The following is a 21,833-nucleotide window of genomic DNA, read 5'->3' on the forward strand; positions in this document are numbered from 1 at the left end:
GCACTATGCCACCGAGTGGCTTTGGGTCAGGGGAGGCTGGATGTAAGTCCAGGAGGAAGAGACTAAAGACAGGGCTCACAGACTGACTCTGGATCAAGGGAGGGCTTCCTGGAGGAGGGAGGCTTTAACTGGAACCCTGGTACAACTGTGGGTTAGGGTTAGTTGTCAGGCTGCTAACCCCAAGGTCAAAGTCAGCAGCCACTCCTCGGGAGAAGGATGATGTGATCTGTTCCTATAAAAACTTACAGTCTGGGAAACTCTAGATCGGATCCCTATGAGTTCGAATTGACTTGGTGGTGGGTTTGGGAACCAGCTAGAGGGAGAGAGATGAGGGGTGGGGCTTTTCAGTAGGATAGACCAGCTATAGCCTTAGGTGCCTTTATTCAGGGTCAGATACTTGAACCTTAACCCTCAAAGCATTTCTTTAGCTCGGAGACTCTGGGTTGGCTCCTGGCCTGGGGCTGGGTCCTGGGGGCTCCTGGCTCTATGAGGGGCTGGAGAGGAGCCTGCTCCACCAGCAGCCCCTGGGAAGGCTGATCTTGGGGGGGATCCAGAGAACTGGCATTTGAGGAAACAGTCTGGGGTTGGGGCATCCAGTTAGTATCAAGGTTGGGCTCTGGGGAGGGCAGAGGTGGGGGGCTTTCTGGAGGGGTGGGCGTGGTGGAGAGCCCTAACTCCTGGCTTTCCCAGACTCCAGATTCTTCGGCTGCCTTGTGTGGAGGAGAGAGACATAGGATAAGGGGGGAGAGCTTGGTGGGAGGGCAGGATTCTGGGGTCCCTTGGCAGCTTGGGTCTGCAGAGGCAGGTGAGGATTGTGGTAGAGGAAGGGCAACTGGGCTAGACTCGGCGGGCAGCTGGGAATGGAGGTTCTTCATGGATTCTGAGGCATCTAAGGCCTGGGGGGGTTGATGAGATAGCAGGTCGGTGGGCAGGGAAAGGGGTTGGTGTTCTGGTAGCTTCTCCTCTTCTGGGTGCCATCTTATTCCTCCTGACACGTCAAGCTGGGTGGGGGTGGGGTGAAGACAGAGATGTGGTTGGCCCACAGAAGTTGACTGGGCAAGGGAGGGTGGGGGTGGGGGGTGTCTCACCAGGCTGAAGCCACTGTCCGAGTCCTCTCTATGACAACAGTCCAGGCTCTGGCTGGGCCGCAGACTCCCTGTACTCTTGACCCCCACATTCAGACTGTCCAGGATCTCGCTCAGCAAATCCAGTTCTTCTCCAGACCCCAAGAAGCTGCTGTCCAGGGCTTCCTCTGTCCACGACCCTTCACTGCCCTCAGGGCTCAGAGGGGGCATCCTAGCCCAGGGTAGACAGTCTCAGCTATCTGTCTGAGGCCCCCCAGACCTCCCAACCCCCACCCCCTGTGCGTCTTGGGCATGGGTTTTATCCACCCCATACATCCCAGCCTCCTGCCCCACAGATATACCCTGGAGGCTCAGAAGTTTCTTCTTTCAGCCTGTGTCTCCGGCTAGGGCGCAGGGGCCGGTTCTACAAAGGACAGAATTAGAAGGTAGGGTGGCAGACTCAATCATTTGGGAGAAGTGGTGCAAATCCTGGGGTGGGGGAGGAGAGAAGGGGTCCCTGGAGAGAAAGATAATCCCCTGCTAATTCCAGGGCAATGCATGTGCCTGTGAGCTCTGGGGGTCTAGGGGTTACAAGTTAGTCTGCTAACCACTAGGCCAGCAGTTAGAAGCCACCAGCCACTGCAAGGGAGGAATGTAAGGCTTTCTACTCCCATCAATAGTGACAGTCTCAGAAACCCACAGGGCCAGTTCTACCATGTCCTCTACCCTGTGAGTCAGCAACAACTTGGTGGCAGGGGATTTGGAGTTTTGGGGTGTGTCTGGGACCAGGGCAGTGGATTGCAAATGGTGAGAGGGTTTGCTGCTGAGAGGTTGGCATTTACCTTGAGGCACCTTGAAAGAAAGGCCTGGCTGTCTGAAAAACCAGCCATTAGAAGCCCTGAAGAGCCCAGTTCTCCTCTGACACGTGGCACCACCTGGCAGCAGGTGACTGGGGTGTGAGGATGGGCAGAAGGCAAGAGGGGTCTTTCTTACCTGTCCAAAATGCTGGGTGATGGGCAGGCGCTGCTGTAGACGGTCTGAGCGGCTGGCAAGGCTCGGGGCCCTCAGAGAGCCTCCCCTTAGGAGGCTAGAGTTCCCATCCTAGGAGGAGGATGGGTGAGCCTCGAACCCCTTCCTCCACTCTCCTCCACCCCTCTTGCTCATCAGCTGGGCTTACCTTGTACATCAGAAGGCTCTGCATCCCCTTCAAGCCACTCTTGGCCTATGGAAAAGCCAAGGAGTGGGTGGGTGGCTGGACCCCGGGGTGTGTGAGTCACCCCTTCTGTTCCCAGGGACACCTGTCCTCCATCTGCCTTGCCACCTGCCCCTCCCTAGTTCACACCCCCTCCTTGTGCTCACTCTCCCTTCATGTACCACCTCAGCAACAGCTTTTGTCCCTTCTGGCTAATTCAGAAGTATCCCCCGGGGAAGAGAGGAGCCCCTGGGTAGCTCAGAAGGCACTTCCCATCTGCCCAGAGGTGCCGTGGAAGAAAGGCCCGGCCCTCTGTTTCCCCAAAGCAGCAGCAACAAAATGATCAGCCACAGCCGATTCCCATAGCACACAGTCCTACTCCGACAGACATGGGGTGGCCCCCCCGAGATTGGAGTCCCCTGGACTACAATTGTTTGTGGGTTTTTAAAAAAATGATTCTTCTCTAAGGGATGGGTGGGGAAGGGGGAGACTCCAAAGGTAAATGAGCTTGGCCAATCCTGAATGGTGGGAAAAATGGGTCCAGGGCGCTAAAGGCTGAGGCCAGAAGCCAGTGGCCAGTTTGTAGCTGCAGAAATTGACCGGCCTCCCCCCTCACCACCCCTCACTCCCAAACACTGAACTTGAGGTCAGAATCACAAGGGCAAAATCTGGGATTGGAGTCTTGGTTGTTCATTTTGAATGCAAGGGGAAACTTGTTCAAGGTTTAACTGCTGGGGAAGTTTTGATTAAAAATTTTTTTTTTTGCATTTAACCATGTGTGTGGAGTTAGAACATTCTGTGTCGTCTCTCCTCCCCCCTCCCTCCAGGGGTGCCGCCTTTCCACCTGTCTTACCGATCGGTACATGTTCTTCATGGCTGGTTGGGTCTTAGCCTTGACCGAGTGCAGGAGGGCACCCCCGCCTTTCTGCAGAGACACATCCGTGGGCGCAGCATGGGTCCCAGGGTCTGGATCCTCACCTCTTCCCCCACCCCCCATGTATTGCTCTGTGATGCCGGCTCAGTTTCCCCCTGGTGGTGTTAATGCTTACAGAAAGGTCAGCAGTTCAATTCCACTAGCCACTGCGCCTGAGAAACAGGAAGGCTGTCTGCTCCTAGAAAGAGGTACTTTCTCGGAAACCCACAGGGGCAGTTCTACACTATGAGTCGGCATGGACCCCATGGCAGTGAATCTGATCAGTGGGCATCAGGGTGGCTAGGTTGGCATGAAATAAATTCACGATCTTCAGAGGTAAAGAGTGGGTGGTGTTTTTTTACCTTAAGGTTGTCGGCCCAGAGCTGGTAGGAGCGAAGCGTGGCTGGGGTGTGGAGAGAAAGAGGTTATCTCGGCCCTCGGGGGAGGTGGGGGGGTGGTGGCAGGGAGGAGGGGTGTGGGGAGGATTCCAGGCTTAGGGCTCACCTGAGGAGGCTTCATTGCAGGTGATTTCCTGCTCGAAGAGATCGGAGAAGCCCTCGCCGGCATTGAGCTTATCTAGCCGGCTCTCGATGAACTGGGGACAGGGAACAGTCTGGTGAGACCCTCTTCTGAATGCCAGGACGCAGCGCCTGGAAGCGACCGTCTCCTGCCCCTCCAGAGACGCAAGACTTGGTCTTCTTGCTTCTCAAAGAACCAGGAGTCCGGGTGCCACCTCTGGGGGTCAGATATCCCACCTGTGGAAGCCCTCCACCCCACCCCCCCAACCCCCGCCCTTTCGATCCGGCCCCACATTCAGGGGCTCGAGAACCCAACCTCCCCCAAAACCTGGTAATCACATGCCCCCCCTTCCTTCCTCCACCCAAAGGGAGCTGATAGTCTGGACCCAGCTCCCTTCGGAGTCAGCAAAGAGAACCCTCTTCCTGGAAAATCCACGACTTTGGTTCCACTTCAATTTCCCTGAGAGCCTCATCCGTCAGAAAATCGAGTCCACCCCGGCACCACTCAGGGATCAGCCCTGCCTCGCACTTGGGGGACCCAGAGTGGGAGACCTCACCCGATCTGCTCCAGTCCCTGAGATCAGGATCCCTGGCGTCTGTCGCAGCCTGCCCCAGCCACAGAAGCTTCACCTCAGAGACCCAGGCGTCCGGTCCCCACCCTTAGTCCAAGCCCCGCCCCCAGGAATGCAAGAGACCATTTAGCCCCACCCCTCTGCCCCCGCCCCGTCACGTCCTTAAGAATGCAAAAGTCCACTTCAGCATAGCCCTGCTCCTGAAAATGTCTCCCTAGCCATGCCCCAAACCCAAGACTCTCTAGCCACGCCCCCAAGACAGAAAGAGACCATGCAGCCCCGCCCCTTGGCCCCCGCCCTGCCCTGTCCCCAGGCGCCCAGTAGTCCGCCCAGTCCCACCCCTCAGGTTCACAAGAATGCAAGAAGTCCACTCCAGCCTAGCTCCTCCCAGAAACCCCTGAGTCCGTCTAGCCCCTCCCCTTACACTAGGCCCCTCCTCTCGATTTAGGACCATTCCTTTGGTCCCGCCCCTCCTGGGCGACCGGAAGAGACCCTCCCCAGCACCTGTTTGAATAGCTGCAGGTGCACCGCCCGCCGGTGGAAGTCCTGTAGGGGCGCCCCGGGCTTCTGAGCCAAAAATGCTTCCTCACTGAAGGTCACGGGCTGGCCCTGGAAGAAGGAGCCACTCTTTGGTCTCCCTGTGTCCCCCGGGGCCCTGCTTCTTCCCTCCCACTCATCCTCTGCTGCAAACACTGAGCACCTTCCGTGTGCCTGTGTGGGCTTTGACCCGAGGGCGGCGGGAGCCTTGGAGGGCTGGCTGTGGGCAGAGGACCTGACTCGGGAGCTCACGTGCACTCTCTGGCTGTGGCGGGGGGACAGACCGTGGAGGGGGGTGTGGGGGACAAGCAGGCTACTATGGGGCGGAGGGCGGGGCCAGGGGAGAGAGTTGAGTCCACCCTCCCCCGCAACGAGTTTCTAGAAAAGGTGTGAAAAACGTGGGTTTGAGAGGCAGCAGGCGTGGCTTCCACCCTCTCCAGCTGTGGGGCCTCGAGCCTGGGCTCCTTCGTCTATAAATAGCACCGTAATTGTATTCATCTCACTAAATAAGAGGACAGCGTTCACGCACCGCTCCTAGGTGCCAGGAGCCATTCCAAGAACTTTGCATATACTCATTAATATGCATTAGCTGGTTCCTTGGCATTGGCTCTAAGGGCTGGGTTGCACATGCTGCTGGAGTCGTTTTACAGGCCAGTAAATAGAGGCACAGACTAAGTGCTCAGGGGATGCCAGGTGTCAGTCACCGTTGTCGTGATTTTCAGAGGGACGCACGAAGCCCCTCTCCCGCGCCCCCGCCAACAGGTGCTCACCGGGCTGCAGATCAGCGCGTCACGGTAGCCCCCGAAAAGCAGGGCTTGAGCTTTCAGGAAGAGACGGGACACTCCTTCTCCAGGGGCCAGGGCGACTTTCCTTAGCCGGAGCCTCAGCAGGGACACCTGGATGAGGACAAGGACTCAGGCCTGTGGGCGGATGGGGCCTCTGCTTCCCGATATGGCCCGAGGGCGTGTGTGTGTGTTTGTGGCGACACTGACCACGTCCGGGGGCAGCGCCTGCACGTCGTCAAAGGGCGTCTCCAAGGTATTGGAGTCCACGTTCATCAGCACGACGTCCTCCAGGCCTTTGTCAAGTACTCTCTGCAGAAGGTGGGGGTGGCTGCTCAGAGCTCAGGCTCCCAGGGGATGGAGAGGGAGGCAGCTTTCCCGTCTTTGCCATTCGCGAGTCCGCCTCCACTCACCTCCGCGAGACTGGCGTGCACCCCGATGAGGTAGGGCATGGGCGCGCTGCGGACCAAGGGGTGATGTCATGCGCGGCCACCCTCAGGTCCCCAGGCCTCTTTCCCTGCTCCCGCTCCTCACCAGCAATAGTCCAGCAGGTGTGGAGGCAGCGTCGGTATCAGAACGTGCTCCCAGCGCATGGGGTACAGCAGAGCGCAGGATGCGTGGACGCACGAAGTCAGCTGGGGACAGGTGGGGCCCTGAAGTCAAGGCCTGGGACAGCAGCTTCCCCAGCTCCGCCTCCCCCGCGCTACTGGGTCAGGGACAAAGTCAGGCAAGGGAGGGGGCAACGAGAACTCACCCCCCACTGACCCTTCCTCCAAAGAGATGAGCTAGGGCTCAACCCTTTCTGATCCCTCCTCATAGGGGGCGTGATCACCCTGCAGGCCTCCCTCCTCACCCCCGTCCTGCCCCTTAGAGGAGGGGCTATAATCTAGCCCCCTACTCCCACCCCCGTAGGGGAGGAGCCACCACCATGCAGTCCTCCAAGCCCCGCCCGCAGGGGGCGGGTGAAGCCACCACCTAGCCCCGCCTACCCGGAGTGACCATTATTTAGCCCTTTCCTAGTCCTGAGCATAGGGGGGTGGAGTCAGCATCCAAGTTCTTCCCAGTATTTCTCCTAGGAGCTGCTAGAATTGAGCAGTCTTTGGGTGGCCTAAAAGGTGGTGCAGTGGTTTCACACTGGGCTTCTAACCTCAAGGTCAGTAGTTCAAAAACACCAGCCGGTATGTGGGAGAAAGATGAGGCTTTCTACTCCTGTGAATAGTTTACAGCCTCAGAAGCTTCCAGGAGCCGTCCTGTCCTATAGGGTCACAATGAGTTCGCCTGACTCAATGGCAGTGAGTTTCATATTTTGTTTTTTTATGAGCATGGGGGTTAGCTCGCACTGGGGGAGCTTTTGGCGTGCACTGGCCTGCTAACCGACAGGTCAGTGGTTCAAAGCCACTAGTTCCTGCTCTGGAGAAAGACAAGGCTGTCTACTTCTATAAAGATTTGCAGTCTTGGAGCTCTTATACAGGATTGCTATGGATTCAACTTGGCTCGATGGCAGTGGGTTTGAGTTTGGACTGGGTTGGATGGAACCATGGGGACGCTTGTTGGGAGAAACGTGAGGCTAGCTATTTCCCCAAAGAGTTAGTTTCAGAAAACCTAGTAGTGTGGTGGGATTAGGCGCGGCTAAAAAAAGGTTGGCAGTTCAAACCCACCGGCAGCTCTGGCCCAGTTCCACTCTGCCTTAAAGGGTCCGAATCCACTGCCAGCGGCGGGCTCGGTTTGAATTTGCACTTCACTCTCGGGAGGGCGGAGCTAGGCTTAATTTGATCCATAATGGGTGGAGCCCGGACCCAGTGTTCCAGAACAGAACCAGGTCCTACCGATTACCCGCCTTAAAGTAATCAACTAGCCCTCAATATCCGAGGGGGCGGGGTCAGAGACGTGCCATATGGCCCCGCCCTAGGAGCCTGGGCTTCAGGCCCGCCGCCCCGCCCCTGCCGCTGGCCCCGCCTACGGTGCTGAGCTTGCTGGAGGTGAGCAGGACTCTTCGTTCAGCCAGGAGCGCAGCGAAGAGCCCCACGATGTTCACGTCGGTCACCGCCACCACCAGCTCCGTTAGGTTCCTCTGAAGAGCAGAGAAGAGCGCTGGGCGCGGGCGGCCGCCAGGACCTCTACCAGTCAGCCCGCTGAGCCCCTTCCCAGCCCCCTACTCACATTCTCAGGGATGGAGGGCAGGCGGCCGGAATCAGGGGCCACAAAGCAGGAAAGCTAGTGGGTGACCAACGGCGGGACCAGTTACTCAGAGGCCGGTTATCTCTGGGTGCCCGGTCCCCTAGGGTCCCCAAGTCCCACTCACCGGCTTGTCGTTCCTGGGGGTGGTGGTTGGGATGCTGTGTGCACTGGAGATGGTCAGACCGCTACCCTGGAGGTGAGTGGGAGGTTGCTGTGCTGTTGTCCCCAGCGCTGGAGCAGCCCCCTGTCCACCTGGGGCCCTTCCCCAGGAAAGTGATCACTCACCAGTTCCAACCCCACTGAGGTTTGGGGTCCAGGCAGGGGCTGCTGAAGGAGGTTTTGAAGCAATTCATCGACTTCTGAGATCTAGGTGGGTGTGGGGTGGGAGGCTTAATTCAGGCTGGGGATGGGGGGGTGTGTCTGGGTGAGGCCAAGGGGCTCTGGGCAGGTCTTGGAAAGCGTTCTGAGAGGGGGTGGGGCATGGTAGGGAAGGGCTGATGCTGGCTTTAGTGGGAGGGGACTGGTCTCACTTGGTCCTGGGCCAGGAGGTCCCCCACGTTGTTCAGCAGCTTATAGAAGATTTCAAACCAAGGAAGGTGACTGGGGGAAGGGGAGACAAGAGAGACTTCCCTGTAAGTGAGCCCTGGTCTAGGTCCCCCTACCCCCCTTCACTCCAGGTCCCCATGGCTCACACCTGAGGGTACACCCCTAACCCAGGGCCCAGGCCCACACCTCAAGGCATATCTCCTGCCTCAGACCTGGAGATGCACCTTCACATCCCCCACCCCCCAGTCTGGGCCCCATGTCCCACCCTGAGGGTATACCCCAGTAGCCCTCACTGAAGGCCCGCACCTGAGGACGCACAGGCAGCTCTGGGCCCCAGCTCGCAGACGGCAGAACCCAAACCTGCGGTTGCCCACCAGGTCCGTGAGGGTGAAGGTGAAGTGCTGGACAGCAGGGCTGGGGGGCTCCCTGCAGGGGGAGAGGACTCTGAGAAATCTGGGTACCCTGTCTCCCAGACCCACAGCCACCCCCAATAACACGGGTCTTTGTGTCCCCAAGTATCTGAGTTCCCTCGTCTCTGGGTGTGTGGACCCCTGGGTGTGTAGGGCCCTGGGTATGTGGACCCCAGGACGTATGGGTGCCTGCATGTGTGGGGCCCTGGATGTGTGGGCCCCTAGATGTGTGGGGCCTTTGGGTGTGTTGGTCCCTGGGCCCCCAGGCATTTGCTCCCTTCCATACCTCTCCACATCGAAAGGGAAGCAGAATTTGGGCACCATCTGCATGGCTTCCTATGAGTTGAGAGAGAGAGAGAGAGAGAGAGAGAGAGAGAGAGAGAGAGAGAGAGAGAGAGAGAGAGAGAGAGAACAGACTACTGAGCCATCCTGGTTGGGCCTCTGCCACTGAGCTCCAGTCCCAAAGCCCCAGCCCCCTTCTCCCTGGGGAGCTGGCTCTGGCCCTGGAAGTGGGAGGAACCAGCCTGCATACCTGCTCCCTGAAGTCTGGGGGGAACTGCCGCAAGATGGGGGGATCTAGGTGGAGAGCAGGTCAGTGAGTTCAGGACCCAGGCTCCCCTCCACTCACCCACACTCTCTTGGTGCCCCCTACTTACCCTCCTTGAGGGAGGCTGGGCAGCCTGCTTCGAAGAACCAGTCAAACAAGGCAGGGGGGCTCCCTCTGTGGAACAGGAAGAGGCTTAGGGGATCTGGGACTGGTTTTGCTTCTGTGTTTGGGGTGTCTGCTACTCTGCACCCATGTGATGATCGTGTGTGTGCATGTGTGGTCCTAACGGTTTGTGATTGTGAGTGTGACTATGCATGGCCGTGTGCATTCCTTTGGGCCTCGGTGTGGCTGGGTTTGCACAAGTGTGTGCTTGGGTGTGACTGGGAGTGAAGGAGCATGGGGTTGATGTGATTGGATGGACACAAGGGTATGACCGAGTCTGACTGGCTGTGCACTCTCAGGACTGGGTATGCCCACGTGTGTTTGAGTGTGTACCTGGGTGTGACTGGTCATAAGGGTGTGACTGGTTGTGGTAAGTGAGATTTTATGCCAAGTTTAAGGTACCTGTCAAACCTGTCAATCAGGTGGTAGCCTGGGGATGCCTCTTTGGGGGTGTGGCCTTTTTATAAGAGACACACTAGAAACCTCTCTCACTGGCTCTTCACCCTGCTGGCCGGGACTCTTTGTCTGTTGTATCCCTGCCATGTTCCCACCAACTATGGATACACTCAACTCTGCCCCACCGGCCTGAAAGCTCCCTGCTTCACCTTTCTGCCACATCCACCTGCAGCTGAAGAGGGCTCCAGCTAGCATGGGACCTATGGACTCAAGTTGTACTGGGTTGGCACATGTGGCAGTTAATATAATCTGATGTCGACTTGTGGAAGGGTAGAATCTAGCCTGCCACTCAGGTCACAGCTTGATCACCTCATTTGGAGGCGCCAATGAGATAAATAGCTGGCTGGAGTCAGGACACTTGTTCACTCCTTGGGAGACATTATTGACAATGAGTCTGAAGGTGCTACAGCCATGTGGAGACCCTCGCCAGCACTGAGAGGCTTCCACCACCACTGGATCCACGAGACATTCCACCCACTGGCCTGTTATCTTCCTGCATTTGTTTTCTGCATGTGTTTCATGAGTCTAAAGAGGAAGTTATAGATTGGTATCAGACATACAGTCTACCAGATTTATGGACTTGACCTGGACTGGGCTGGGATGTTTTCTCAATATTTAATTGCTCTTGTATATAAAGCTCTTTCTTATACACATATGAATCTCCCTGGATTTGCTTCTCTAGCCAAGACAGCCCAACACATTTGGTGAGCCCACATGGATGGGACTGGCTGTGCACAAGCTGTGACTGAGTGTGCGTGGGTGTGTGACCTTGCGTGCCTGTTGTGTGTGTGACTGAATGTGTGCCCTCCCTGGCGTTTGTAGTAGTATGTGGTTATGTAACACTTGTGTGCATCAGTGTTGAGAGAGAGAGAGAGAGAGAGAGAGAGAGAGAGAGAGAGAGAGAGAGAATGTTGTGGCTGAGTTCAAGGTGGCATGGTTTACTTGAGAGGGTGCCTGCTCTGTGTGTTGTGTGTGTGACTGAGAACATGATGTGTGTGTGTGTGTGTGTGTGTGAGCTTGTGATCCCATATGGTGTCTGTCCTGTGTGTGTGTCCGACAAGATGGGGCCTTGTGTGTGCAGCTGGGCAGGGGCAAGGGTCCATGTTCATGATGTGGGGTTAAACTGTGATCGCTCAGCCCCTGGCACTGGTGACTGAGATCTCATTTGGGAGCAGGGTGGTTGCCAATGACATGTCTTAGGCCGATGTAGGCCATACTGGCAGTGGGTGACTCCTAATCTTGAGCGGTGTCCTGACAAAAGGAGAGATACGCCCAAGAGAGCCGGCCAGGTGAGGACAGAGGCAGAGGTTGGAGTGGGGCAGCTGTAAGCCAGCAGCTGCGGGGAGCACCGGCATGTCTGCCCCTAGTGTCTAGAAGAGGCAAGGCAGGATCTCCCCAGGCGGCTCCAGAGAAGTCAGCGCCCTGGGACCCTTGGGTCTTGGATTTCTATCTTGATCCCTGATGGGTTCAGCCACCCAGCTTGGGGCTTTAGATGACAGTCGTTTAGATGACAGTCGTGCCCCGAGAACACCTGTGCAGCTGGCCAGCACGGCTGTGCGTGGCCTGGCCCAATTTGCCAGCCACTCTGTGGGCTTGAGACAAGACCCTGTCTGAGTCCCGGGTGTGACTTGGTGGGGTCCTGGTGGTGGACCTGCACCTCCACCTCAGGCGCACGCCCCCTGGGGGCGTCCCGGGGTGGTGCAGGACGCGTTGCCAGTGGCTGGCTGCACAACCCAAACGTGGGTGGTTTGAACCCACTCGGCTGTGGCGGTGGTGGCGGTGGCGGTGGGATGGAAGAATGTCCAGGCGATGCTGGATGGTGGTCCCGCGTGTGCAAAGTAAGACTGCCTGCCCCACGAGTTTTGCAGGGCTGTGGCCTTTCTCCCCATAGGGCCTTACTGGGGTGGGTGGGTTTGAAAGGCCGCACTCCGCCTCCTCAATTGACTGTGTGCCCTAGGACAGCGCAGGACCCCCCACCCTGGAGCCCAGCTGTGCCCTTCCACGTGCGGGATTGTCCTGAGCTGAAATCCACTGGAGGCGCTGGATTTAGTTTGGGGATTTGTGATCACACTGGGGTCCCAGGGGGAGGGGGGTGCAAACCATTTGTACTCTCCACCACCAACCTGAAGCTTGAGCCCACCCAAAAGCCCCGCAGAAGAAAGGCCTGGCATGTGTTTCCATAGGATCTCAGCCCAGGAAGTCCTGTGGAGCTGTCCTGTTCTGGGACACATGACTTGGTCCCCACTCGGTGTTGGCTTGGACTTAGGGGGTTTGTGTTTTTGTTGCCCGATCCACCCCCTTCACTAGCGAGGGAAGAAGGCCCTGGGGTTGTAAACTCATAATCTCTGCCCTGGCCTCTGTCTGCTCCCACCCCTGGGTCCTAGAGCTCAGGAGGAGAGAGGAAGAGAGGCCCAGGAAGACGAAGGACGAGGGAGGGTGGAGATGAACATTAGATCAGGGTCTGGGGCTCCCAGCACCGTATTCTCACACCAGGACAATGACACACCTAACTGCTCACCCTCAATGGCGCAGCTAAGCCGGAGTCCATACCCACGGTCCCTGGAACCGGGTCACCATCACCCAGATTTGGTTTTGTTTCTCTCGAGAACCCTGTCTAACACACCCGGCTCATGGGGAAAGCTCCAATCACAGTTAGGGGTGGGGGCAGGGGCGAGTGGGGGATGAAGGGGCCTGGGAACTCAGTGCCCAGAGGGCGAAGCAGCAGGCCCTGCCCCTAATCCTGGCAACCTGCTGGGTTCCCCTGAGGTGATTGCGCCAGTTCCCTGGGCCTACCCAGCCCCAGCTCTCCTCTGCCCAGGCCAGTTCTGGGAATCCTTGGTCCCAAGGATGGGGGTGGGGGGCTTACTCAGTGCTGGATCCCATGGTCCTGCAGGGCTGTGTACAGGACCTCTCCCCAGGGGTCTTGGGGGCCTGTGCTGGCGAGGGGCTGGGCCCCGGCTGGCTCAGCTTCCTGTGTGGCTCAGAGAGGAAGTTTAATGGGTGACGTCCCCGGAGGAGGCCCCTGCCCCCACCCACTTCAAGAGACCCAGGCATCCTGCCTCCTGCCTTCACCGGGGTGAGTGTGCAAAAGGTGGGCAGGCTGAGGCCAGCACCCTGCTCTGCAGGTGGGCCCTGCCTGCTGTCCACCATCAAGCCCAGCCTGGGCCCCTCCTCAGCCCCACCACCCTCGAGGCAGCTGAGAATCCACAGTCCTGAAAATGTGGCTCTTCCTAACCCCCCTTTCTCATTCACATGGAACCCTACACACACACACACACACACACACACACACACACACACACACACACACATCCTGGACAGCCTCCAGGATGCATGGAAAAGCCAAAGGCACACAGCCAGTCAGGGTGAGACAGACAGAGCCTGGGAACATCAACAGAGAGCTTGGATAGTCCACAGGCTCACAGCTAGCTCTGAGCCGCCACTGCCCCACTGGTGCCCAGCCTGGTCCCAGGTCTCTGCTCCCAGGTACTGGCTCCTCTCGTCACAAGTGAGCCCCTCAGTGCTGCCTTAATTCTATAGGGGATTTCTGGTCAGTGCACCTTCAGGAGGAGATGAAGCATGAACTCCACACAGACAAAACAGGGCAACAATGGGTTCATTTATTAAGGTGGGGACAGCTGGGGGCACAACCTCTGTTCCCCTCTCTCCCCTGGCAGCAGAGTGCACCCACCTCAGGAAAGCCAAGGCAGATAGGAGCTGAGTGGTGTGAGGTCAGGGATCAGGGTAGAAGCCATTGCAAAGGGTGGAACATAGGGAAGGTGGGGGTCAAGGGGTCAGAGGTGAAGTGAGGCTCACAAGGAGGTGACCAAAGGAAACCGGGGGCTGATCATTGGTGCTCCTGGGGGTGGGAAGGGTCAGTCAGAGGTTACAGGTAAGTCTGAGGTAAACAAAGTGGAGTGGAAGGTAGAGTGAGGTCGATGGGGTCAGAGGCCTAGCAGGAGCTCATGGGAAGGGTCAACTTTGGAAGAGTGCATGGGGGTAGGAGATCAAGGTGGGGGTGAGCTCAAGGACCAAAGGTGGACAAGGGGTGAGAGATGGCGTGAGGTCCTTGGGGGCAGTCAAAGGTCCCAGTGCCCTGGTGGCATTTCTGGGGCCACCAGGTGCATGGTCAGAGGTGGGTTGGGGTTGGGATGGCGGTGATGCACATGTGGACGTGTGTATGTCAGAGGTCGAAGGGCACTGCTTAGCGAGGAGGAGGGGCACCTGCGCGGCTCTAAGCCACCTCCTCCTCTGCCTCCTCCTCGAACTCGCCCTCCTCAGCGGTGGCATCCTGATACTGCTGGTACTCGGACACCAGGTCGTTCATGTTGCTCTCGGCCTCGGTGAACTCCATCTCGTCCATGCCCTCGCCCGTGTACCAGTGCAGGAAGGCCTTGCGCCGGAACATGGCGGTGAACTGCTCGGAGATGCGCTTGAACAACTCCTGGATGGCCGTGCTGTTGCCGATGAAGGTGGCTGCCATCTTGAGGCCGCGGGGCGGGATGTCGCACACGGCCGTCTTGACGTTGTTGGGGATCCACTCCACGAAGTAGCTGCTATTCTTGCTCTGCACGCTCAGCATCTGCTCGTCCACCTCCTTCATGGACATGCGGCCCCGGAAGACGGCGGCCACCGTCAGGTAGCGGCCATGGCGCGGGTCGCAGGCGGCCATCATGTTCTTGGCGTCGAACATCTGCTGGGTGAGCTCGGGCACGGTCAGGGCGCGGTACTGCTGGCTGCCCCGGCTGGTGAGCGGCGCGAAGCCCGGCATGAAGAAGTGCAGGCGCGGGAAGGGCACCATGTTCACGGCCAGCTTGCGCAGGTCGGCGTTGAGCTGGCCGGGGAAGCGCAGGCAGGTGGTGACGCCGCTCATGGTGGCTGACACCAGGTGGTTGAGGTCGCCGTAGGTGGGCGTGGTCAGCTTGAGGGTGCGGAAGCAGATGTCGTAGAGCGCCTCGTTGTCGATGCAGTAGGTCTCGTCCGTGTTCTCCACCAGCTGGTGCACGGACAGCGTGGCGTTGTAGGGCTCCACCACCGTGTCCGAGACCTTGGGCGAGGGCACCACGCTGAACGTGTTCATGATGCGGTCGGGGAACTCCTCGCGGATCTTGCTGATGAGCAGCGTGCCCATGCCTGATCCGGTGCCGCCGCCCAGCGAGTGGGTCAGCTGGAAGCCCTGCAGGCAGTCACAGCTCTCCGCCTCCTTACGCACCACATCCAGGACGGCGTCCACCAGCTCCGCCCCCTCCGTGTAGTGACCCTTGGCCCAGTTGTTGCCAGCTCCGGACTGGCCTGGAGGAGGGAAGCAGAGGGGGCAAGTGGGCAGTGCCCCAGCTGCCCACCTGAAGGCCACCCCCTACCCCCACCCCCAAACAACATCAACCTGTGGCCATCAAATCCGTTCTGACTCCCAGACATCCGCTGGGCTGCAGAACAGAACTGCCCAGAAGGTTTCCTGGGCTTCGATCTTTAAAGCAGCAGATTGCCAGGACTTTCTTACCCGGCCTACAGGGTACGTGCAAACTGCCGAGCTTTCAATTCAACACCTCAACACACTGCCTGCCACCCAGTTGGGACCCACTCACAGCGCCAATTTTCAGGTTAGTAAAATTCAAACCACTCTCCTGCTCGCCCCTCTACCCCCCCAACAAAAAGCCCTCACTTCCACAGTCCATTATAACACAGTGTGACCCTATAGAACAGGGTAGAACTGTCCCAGTGGGTTTCCCAGACTGTCACTGTTTCCAGGAGTAGAAAGCTTCGTCTTTCTCCAGTGGAGCGGCTGGTTTTGAACTGCTGACCTGGAGGTTAGTAGCCCAATGGTTGTATAATAATGAGGATACAACGATCACAGTGTTATTTGTTATCACTGTGCTTATCATTGTTCTTATTATCTTGGTTGTTACGGTTGCTTTTCTTGTTATCTTTATGATCTACTCTTCTTCCTATTTCTAGCATCCAGCCCTTGGAGGATCCTGATAAAATGGCAATCCAATCATCTCTTGCCCAGGCTCAAAATACCCCGGGGGTTCCCATCTTGGAGTGAAAATCCACAGTCTTCCCAGGCCCTAACCCCCTTCCTCCTCTCTCTCCCCCTCACTCACTTCTCTCCAGCCACACAGGACTCTTCACTGTTTCTTGAACTCCAGGCCGGATCCTGCCCCAGGGGCCAGTGCATGGGCTGTGCCCTCTACATGGGGAGACACGCTGCTCCTAGCTGTCCCCCGCAGCCCCTTCTCTCCCACCTTCCGTGAGGCTCTCCCTGATCGCCCACAAAACGCCCTCTCCTTCTCCTCTCCCCTGGTATATTTACTCTCTCCGTGCTACTCAGACGCTTAACATTTTCTCAGAAACCGTGATTATTGCGCGTAATCTCAATGGGGAGTGCAAACACCTGGAAGGCAAGGATTAGTCTAAGACCACTGGCCGGCGACATTAAGAACAGTGACATTTCTTCCAAGCCTTCCTCGGCCTCCTCTTGCAGCAGCTCCATCATCTCACCCTGGACTGGGGCAGCTGCCTCCGCCATGATTTCCCCTCTCGCCGCCTCTCGCAGGCTGTTTTCCCCGCGGAAGCCAGAGGGCGCGCGCGAGCACCTGCGTCAGGGCCCCTCCCTCTGCCCACAGCCCTCCAGGGCTCTCACTTCCCTCAGAGGATGAAAGCTGAGTCCTTCTCCAGACCCACAGAGCCCTGCACTCCCTGCCACGTTCCCTCTCTATCCTATCCTCCCCTCTTCTTGTACCCCGTCACTCGGGCCTTCCCTCTGCTCAACGGGACAGGCTTGTTGTGCCCCAGGACCTTTCCACAGGACTATGCTCTTAGTGCCAAGCAGGGACTTAATGATGATAAAGACAACAACGAATGCTGCTTTTAGCTTTTACATCACACCAGTCCCTACTCTGATTTCTGGACATCCAGCCCCATAAAAACCACAGGGTTTGTGGGAAGTGACCACTGCCCCCCCCCCCCCCGCCCACCCCGCCACCCCCTCTCCCCGGCAAGCTGTTTTCATTCAAGGAGCCTGTCCCAGCGTTAAAGAGTCTCCCAGCTGGCTCAACAGTGCCCGGGCCCTATCGATCTCCTCCATTGCTCCTTGATGCATAGGGCTGCAAAGACCTGCCCCAACAGTTTCTGGGGTCATCTACCTGCACAGAAGCAGAACGCCTCATCTCTCATCTCAGGATCAATTGGAAGATTCTCACTGCTGACCCTGTGGTGGGCAGTTCCATGTGTAACCCACTATGTCCCAGGGGTTCAGAACCAGCTCTGGGGGAGCAGCTCCTGTTTGCTGCACCGCTTGTCTCTCTGAGTAGGGAGATAATCTTTGAGTCCATTCTGATTCCCAGTGACCCTATAGGATGGAGTCGAACTGCTCCCTAGGATCTCCGAGACTGTCAGCCTTGACCAGAGCAGGCCGCCTCTTCTTTCTCCTTCAGAGAAGCTGGGGGATTCAAACTTCTCACCTTGCGGTTAGCAGCCCAAGGTTTGATACGCAACCCACCAGGGCTCCTGGCAGGGTGCTCAATAAATATTTTCTGAGAGCCCAAATGGTAGCCCAGGCTGTCAGGTTCCTGTCACGCTACTCCATCCATTACAATGTCACCTTCCTGAGCAGCCATAACCCATGCAACCAAACCCCCTGCCCTGGTGGCGATCCCAGCTCCCAGCCACCCTGCAGGAAGGGTCAGAACGGCTCCGTACAGTTTCCAAGGCTGTCAATCTCTGCAGGAGCAGATCCCACCATCCCTTTCCCTCAGAGAGGCTAGTGGGTCCGAACTGTTGCCCACCTTAGCATCTGAGCACTTCATCCCTGTGCCACCAAGATTTCCAAATGACCCTATGACCAGCGATTCCTCTCTGGGGCACATATTCCCAAGAGGCCTGAAAGCCGTGACTTCAACGGAAACATGTACACCTGTCCAGTGGACCTGTCCAGTTCCAGTTTTATGACAGGTGCAAGTGATGGATGTGGCCTGGAGGATGACAGGGTCCACACAATGGAACACGACCGGCCAAAAGTCGAAGCACGCCACACCATGGATGGGTCTGGAAGGCCACCACATGCTTTGCGAGGCAGCACAAGCAGTGTATGATCTTACTGAGGAAATAAGCCAACCTGTAGAAACCAAGGCTTTTTAGTGGTCATCCTGGGGTGGGAAAAAGGTGTTTTCTTTTGTGTTGTTGTGCTGGAGGGGGCGGCGGGAATGCATTGATGTTCGTGGTGGCTCAGTGATTTGGAAAAATGACAGCTAGGATGACAGGAATCAAATGCCCCTGAATGATGGTAAACCTTCAACCAAACTCACCACCACCAAGTTGATGCTAACTCACAGTGACCCTGACCGACAGGGTGGCACTGCCCCTGCAAGTGTCCAGGACTGTAACTCTCTAGGGGAGTAGGCAGCCTCATCTTTCACCCATGCATGTGACTAGTGGTTTCAAATGGCCCACATTTGGGTGAGCAGCCCAATTCCAGTCACCTAGGGCTCCCAAATGATGCCCTGGCGGCTGAAACAACGGTGGGGGATAATCCCATGATTGCTTCATTCCACCTTCCCACGGGCCCTGGGAAGTGTCTTCACATAAGGAAGGAGCCCAGGTGGCGGTAGTGGGTGGCGCTTTGGGCTGCTAACCACAAGGCCAGCTGTTTGAATCCACCAGAAACCCCATGGGAGAAAGAGGAGGCTGTCTGCTCTGTGAAGACGGACAGCCTCGGAAACACACAGGGGCCCTTCTACTTTGTCCTAGAGGGCTGTGGAGAGTGGGGATTGACTCCCTGGTGGTGCATGGTGGGTAACGGAACAAGCTGAACTGCTGTATGCTTAGTTCCACAATGAAAAACAGAGAGAGAGAGAGAGAGAGAGAGAGAGAGAGAGAGAGAGAGAGAGAGAGAATCTCCTTCCCCCAGGAAGTTTTCCTGTAATTCCTCAGGAGCTTCCTCTGAGTGTCCACAGACCCATGTGTGTTTTCATCTCAGCTCTGCTTATCTTGCCCCCACCCCCAAGCAGTGAGATAGCCCCCTCCCCATTCTGCAGGCTGCAACCCGACTTGCTTGGACTTATGGTGCCCTCCCCCCTGTGAGAGACAGTAGCACTGAGCTCTATGGGATCCCTGGTCCCGAATCGCTAGGTGGTCCTCTTGATGGAAGCACATCACCAAGTCTTTCTCCACGCCCCCCCACTACCCCCCCCCACATACCCGTGAATTTGAACAACCAACTTCTCGGTTATTGGCTGGCACCGGTCTCTGGTTGCCACGGAGTCTTTGGGAGCAAAAAGGGGCCAGAGGCTTTCCTGCAGAAAAACTCACCAAACACGAAGTTGTCCGGCCGGAAGATCTGGCCAAAGGGCCCGGAGCGGACAGAGTCCATGGTGCCGGGCTCCAGGTCTACCAGCACAGCCCGGGGCACGTAATTGCCGCCTGCAGAGAAGCAGATGGGAGGTGAGTGTGGGTGTGTGGGGGGTGGGGGGCGCGTGTGTCTGAGCCCAGCGCCGTTCTGAGCACCTGTCCCTTCCAGGCCTGCCCTCCCACGGCAGGTACTCCTTCCCCTCACTCTACCTGTGGCCTCATTGTAGTATACGTTGATCCTCTCCAGCTGCAGGTCACTGTCCCCATGGTAGGTGCCCGTGGGGTCAATGCCGTGCTCATCACTGATGACCTCCCAAAACTAGAAGGGGGTGGAAGGGGTGGCAGTGCGGATTAGGAGAGGAGCCCCCAGAACCTCATCTTCTGGGTCCAGGACCCTCATGCACCTCTGGAGCGTCCCATAGCTCCCAGAGAGGGGACCAGGCGACATGGTGGCAGCAAAAGATGAGGCGGCAGGAAAGTCGAGATTGGGGGCGGGGAGAGGCCAGGGCGGCCGGCTGCAGCCCGGGGAGGGCCGGGGTCCCTTTGTGCGCTTGGAGGGGCCGGCTGGCCAGCTGTGAGGCCAGCTGCGGCAGGCGGACAGAAGGCTGACCCCATCCCCATCAGATCCTTTGTTTCCAGCCTGGTGCTGCCCCCAGTCCCATCCCCCACCTTCCCTGGGGTGCGGGCCTTGGGGAACCCGGTTTTCCAAGGCCCAGAGTTGGGTGCTCGAGAGAGCCCCCCGGCCCCCCGCCCTTGCGCTCCTCCTGCCGCCCCCTCGCGGGTTCTGGCGCACCTTGGCCCCAATCTGGTTGCCGCACTGGCCGGCCTGCAGGTGCACGATTTCGCGCATGCTGGGGGCGCTGATGGAGGACGCGGTGGCGACGCTGAGGCTGGAGTTGACGGCGGTGGCGGTGGCGAAGCACTGTCCCTGCGCCCCGGGGCGCCGCTATATGAGCGGGCGGGGCCGCGTCACGGCTTGTCTCGGCCGCCCCGCCCCCTGGTCCCGCCCAGGGCACGAAAGGCGCAGGCTGGAGGGATCCCCCTGAGGGAGGGGCGCGCCTGGCCAGAGCGTCCCTTACCGTGGGCTCCATTGGTTCAACCCAGCCAGGCCTTGGGGCTCCGGCTTCATGGAAACTGGGGGTCGCAGGAGGGGGGCACGGAGGATGCCTTTAAACCAGAACTTGGGGAATGCTGCCTCCCCCACTCCTCCCCGCCCCAGCCCCACCACCGCGTTCCACCCCCTCACTCCAAGCCCTGCCTCAGTTTCTCTGCTCGTGACCTCCTTGCCCACTCTAGTTCGCCAGCCCCTAACCACCCGCCCCCTCCCATTCCCCGGGAGGGGTGCAAATGCTCAAGCGTCGGAAAAGGGAGATGGTTTCAATCTACCCAGAATCACTTGGTGGGGGGCGAGGGAAGGCTGGGAGATTTTCAGCCCTCAAAAAGGCTTAACCTTCAACACCGCGCCCCCCCACCCGCGAGGTGGATCTGTTCCACACACACTGGGTCCCCGGGAATCCCCCAAACCCCGCTGCGCTAGGGCGCGGGGCTGGGGGGTGGGCAAGAGTGACTTTCTGTTCTTTTTATTTTTTTTATTATTATTATTTTTTATTATTTTTTTTTGTGTTAATTTTAACAATTTATTGGGGCTCAAACAATTCTTTTCACAGTTCATATATATACATACATCAATTGTATAAAGCACATCTGTACAGTCTTTGCCCTAATCATTTTTTTCTCTTTTCTTCTTTTACATTTTATTAGGGACTCATACAACTCTTACCACAATCCATACATATACATACATCAATTGTATAAAGCACATCCATACATTCCCTGCCCCAATCATTCTCAAGGCATTTGCTCTCCACTTAAGCCCCTTGCATGTTCTTTTTATTGAGGGGGCGGGAGACTGTCCTTGGAGGGCCTGTCTTAAAGTAAACCCCCACTTTTCTACGATTCCTGGTTGGGGTGCTTGTGGAAATGGATGGAGATTGTGGGCAGCACACACTTCAACTGGACACCCCTGTTGGGTCTCTGAGTCCCACACAGGTGTGGCGGGGTCACCCCTAGCTTCTCAAGGACTGGCCCTTGTGCCTGGATGGAACATGGAAGTGTTAGGGAGTACCCAGGGCTGCCTAGTTCCCCGAAGGATACTTCTTTCCTGTGATCCTATAATTGATGACAACCCACCCCTTACCTCACCGTTCTTAATTGCTCTACACCCTAGTGTGTGTGTGTGTGTGTGTGCAATGGATAACACTCAGTTGCAAACGTAAAAGTTGGAGCTTCTAGTCCACTGGGAGGTGCCCCCGAAGAAAGGCCTGGCCATCTGTGGGAGGCAAACCAGTCATTTAGAAAAAGGCTATGGAACACAGTTGCTCGGACACCCACGGGGCCTCGGGGAGTTGGGGCGAACTGGTTTGGCATGACCTCGGGCAGACCCCTCGACTTCCTGGTGTGGCGTGTTCTCTGTAGGACGGCTCTTGGTGACTCTCGCAGAGCGCAACATTGTAGCGACCCCAGCGCCAACCAAGATCCGGGATTGGCAGAGACTTCCGGTGCCCCCACCTCCAGCTGCAGCCTCACAGGAGGTCCTCCCGGAATCGTC

At 57.6% G+C, this 21,833-nt stretch overlaps 2 protein-coding genes across 4 annotated transcripts; both read right to left on the reverse strand.

Moving 5' to 3' along the window:
* Positions 1-345: 345 nt before the first annotated feature.
* DENND1C (DENN domain containing 1C) lies at positions 346-9,042 on the reverse strand. The gene is made up of 20 exons (XM_075535720.1): positions 8,999-9,042; positions 8,609-8,728; positions 8,287-8,356; positions 8,042-8,122; positions 7,881-7,946; positions 7,739-7,792; positions 7,539-7,649; positions 6,113-6,213; positions 5,992-6,037; positions 5,789-5,890; positions 5,567-5,692; positions 4,764-4,868; positions 3,674-3,764; positions 3,532-3,572; positions 3,110-3,181; positions 2,242-2,286; positions 2,058-2,165; positions 1,427-1,488; positions 1,054-1,296; positions 346-978 (listed from the first exon to the last, which is right to left on the reverse strand). Exons 1-20 carry the CDS (start codon positions 9,040-9,042, stop codon positions 405-407), a joined length of 2,262 nt encoding a protein of 753 aa, XP_075391835.1. The 3' UTR covers positions 346-404.
* Positions 9,043-14,111: 5,069 nt separating this feature from the next.
* On the reverse strand, positions 14,112-20,093 carry TUBB4A (tubulin beta 4A class IVa). Of its 3 annotated transcripts, XM_075535735.1 has the most exons (4): positions 20,019-20,093; positions 19,436-19,544; positions 19,187-19,297; positions 14,112-15,169 (listed from the first exon to the last, which is right to left on the reverse strand). In XM_075535735.1, the coding sequence occupies exons 1-4, from the start codon at positions 20,073-20,075 to the stop codon at positions 14,112-14,114; spliced, it is 1,335 nt and encodes a 444-aa protein (XP_075391850.1). In that variant the 5' UTR covers positions 20,076-20,093. The 3 variants fall into 3 exon arrangements, with proteins under 3 accessions (XP_075391850.1, XP_075391846.1, XP_075391840.1); XM_075535731.1 differs by lacking the exon at positions 19,436-19,544 and having other exon boundaries at positions 20,042-20,075; XM_075535725.1 differs by lacking the exon at positions 19,187-19,297 and having other exon boundaries at positions 20,019-20,075.
* Positions 20,094-21,833: the final 1,740 nt, after the last annotated feature.

The sequence above is a fragment of the Tenrec ecaudatus genome, chromosome 1 (genome assembly GCF_050624435.1).
Source record: "Tenrec ecaudatus isolate mTenEca1 chromosome 1, mTenEca1.hap1, whole genome shotgun sequence".
Classification (NCBI taxonomy): Eukaryota; Metazoa; Chordata; class Mammalia; order Afrosoricida; family Tenrecidae; genus Tenrec; species Tenrec ecaudatus.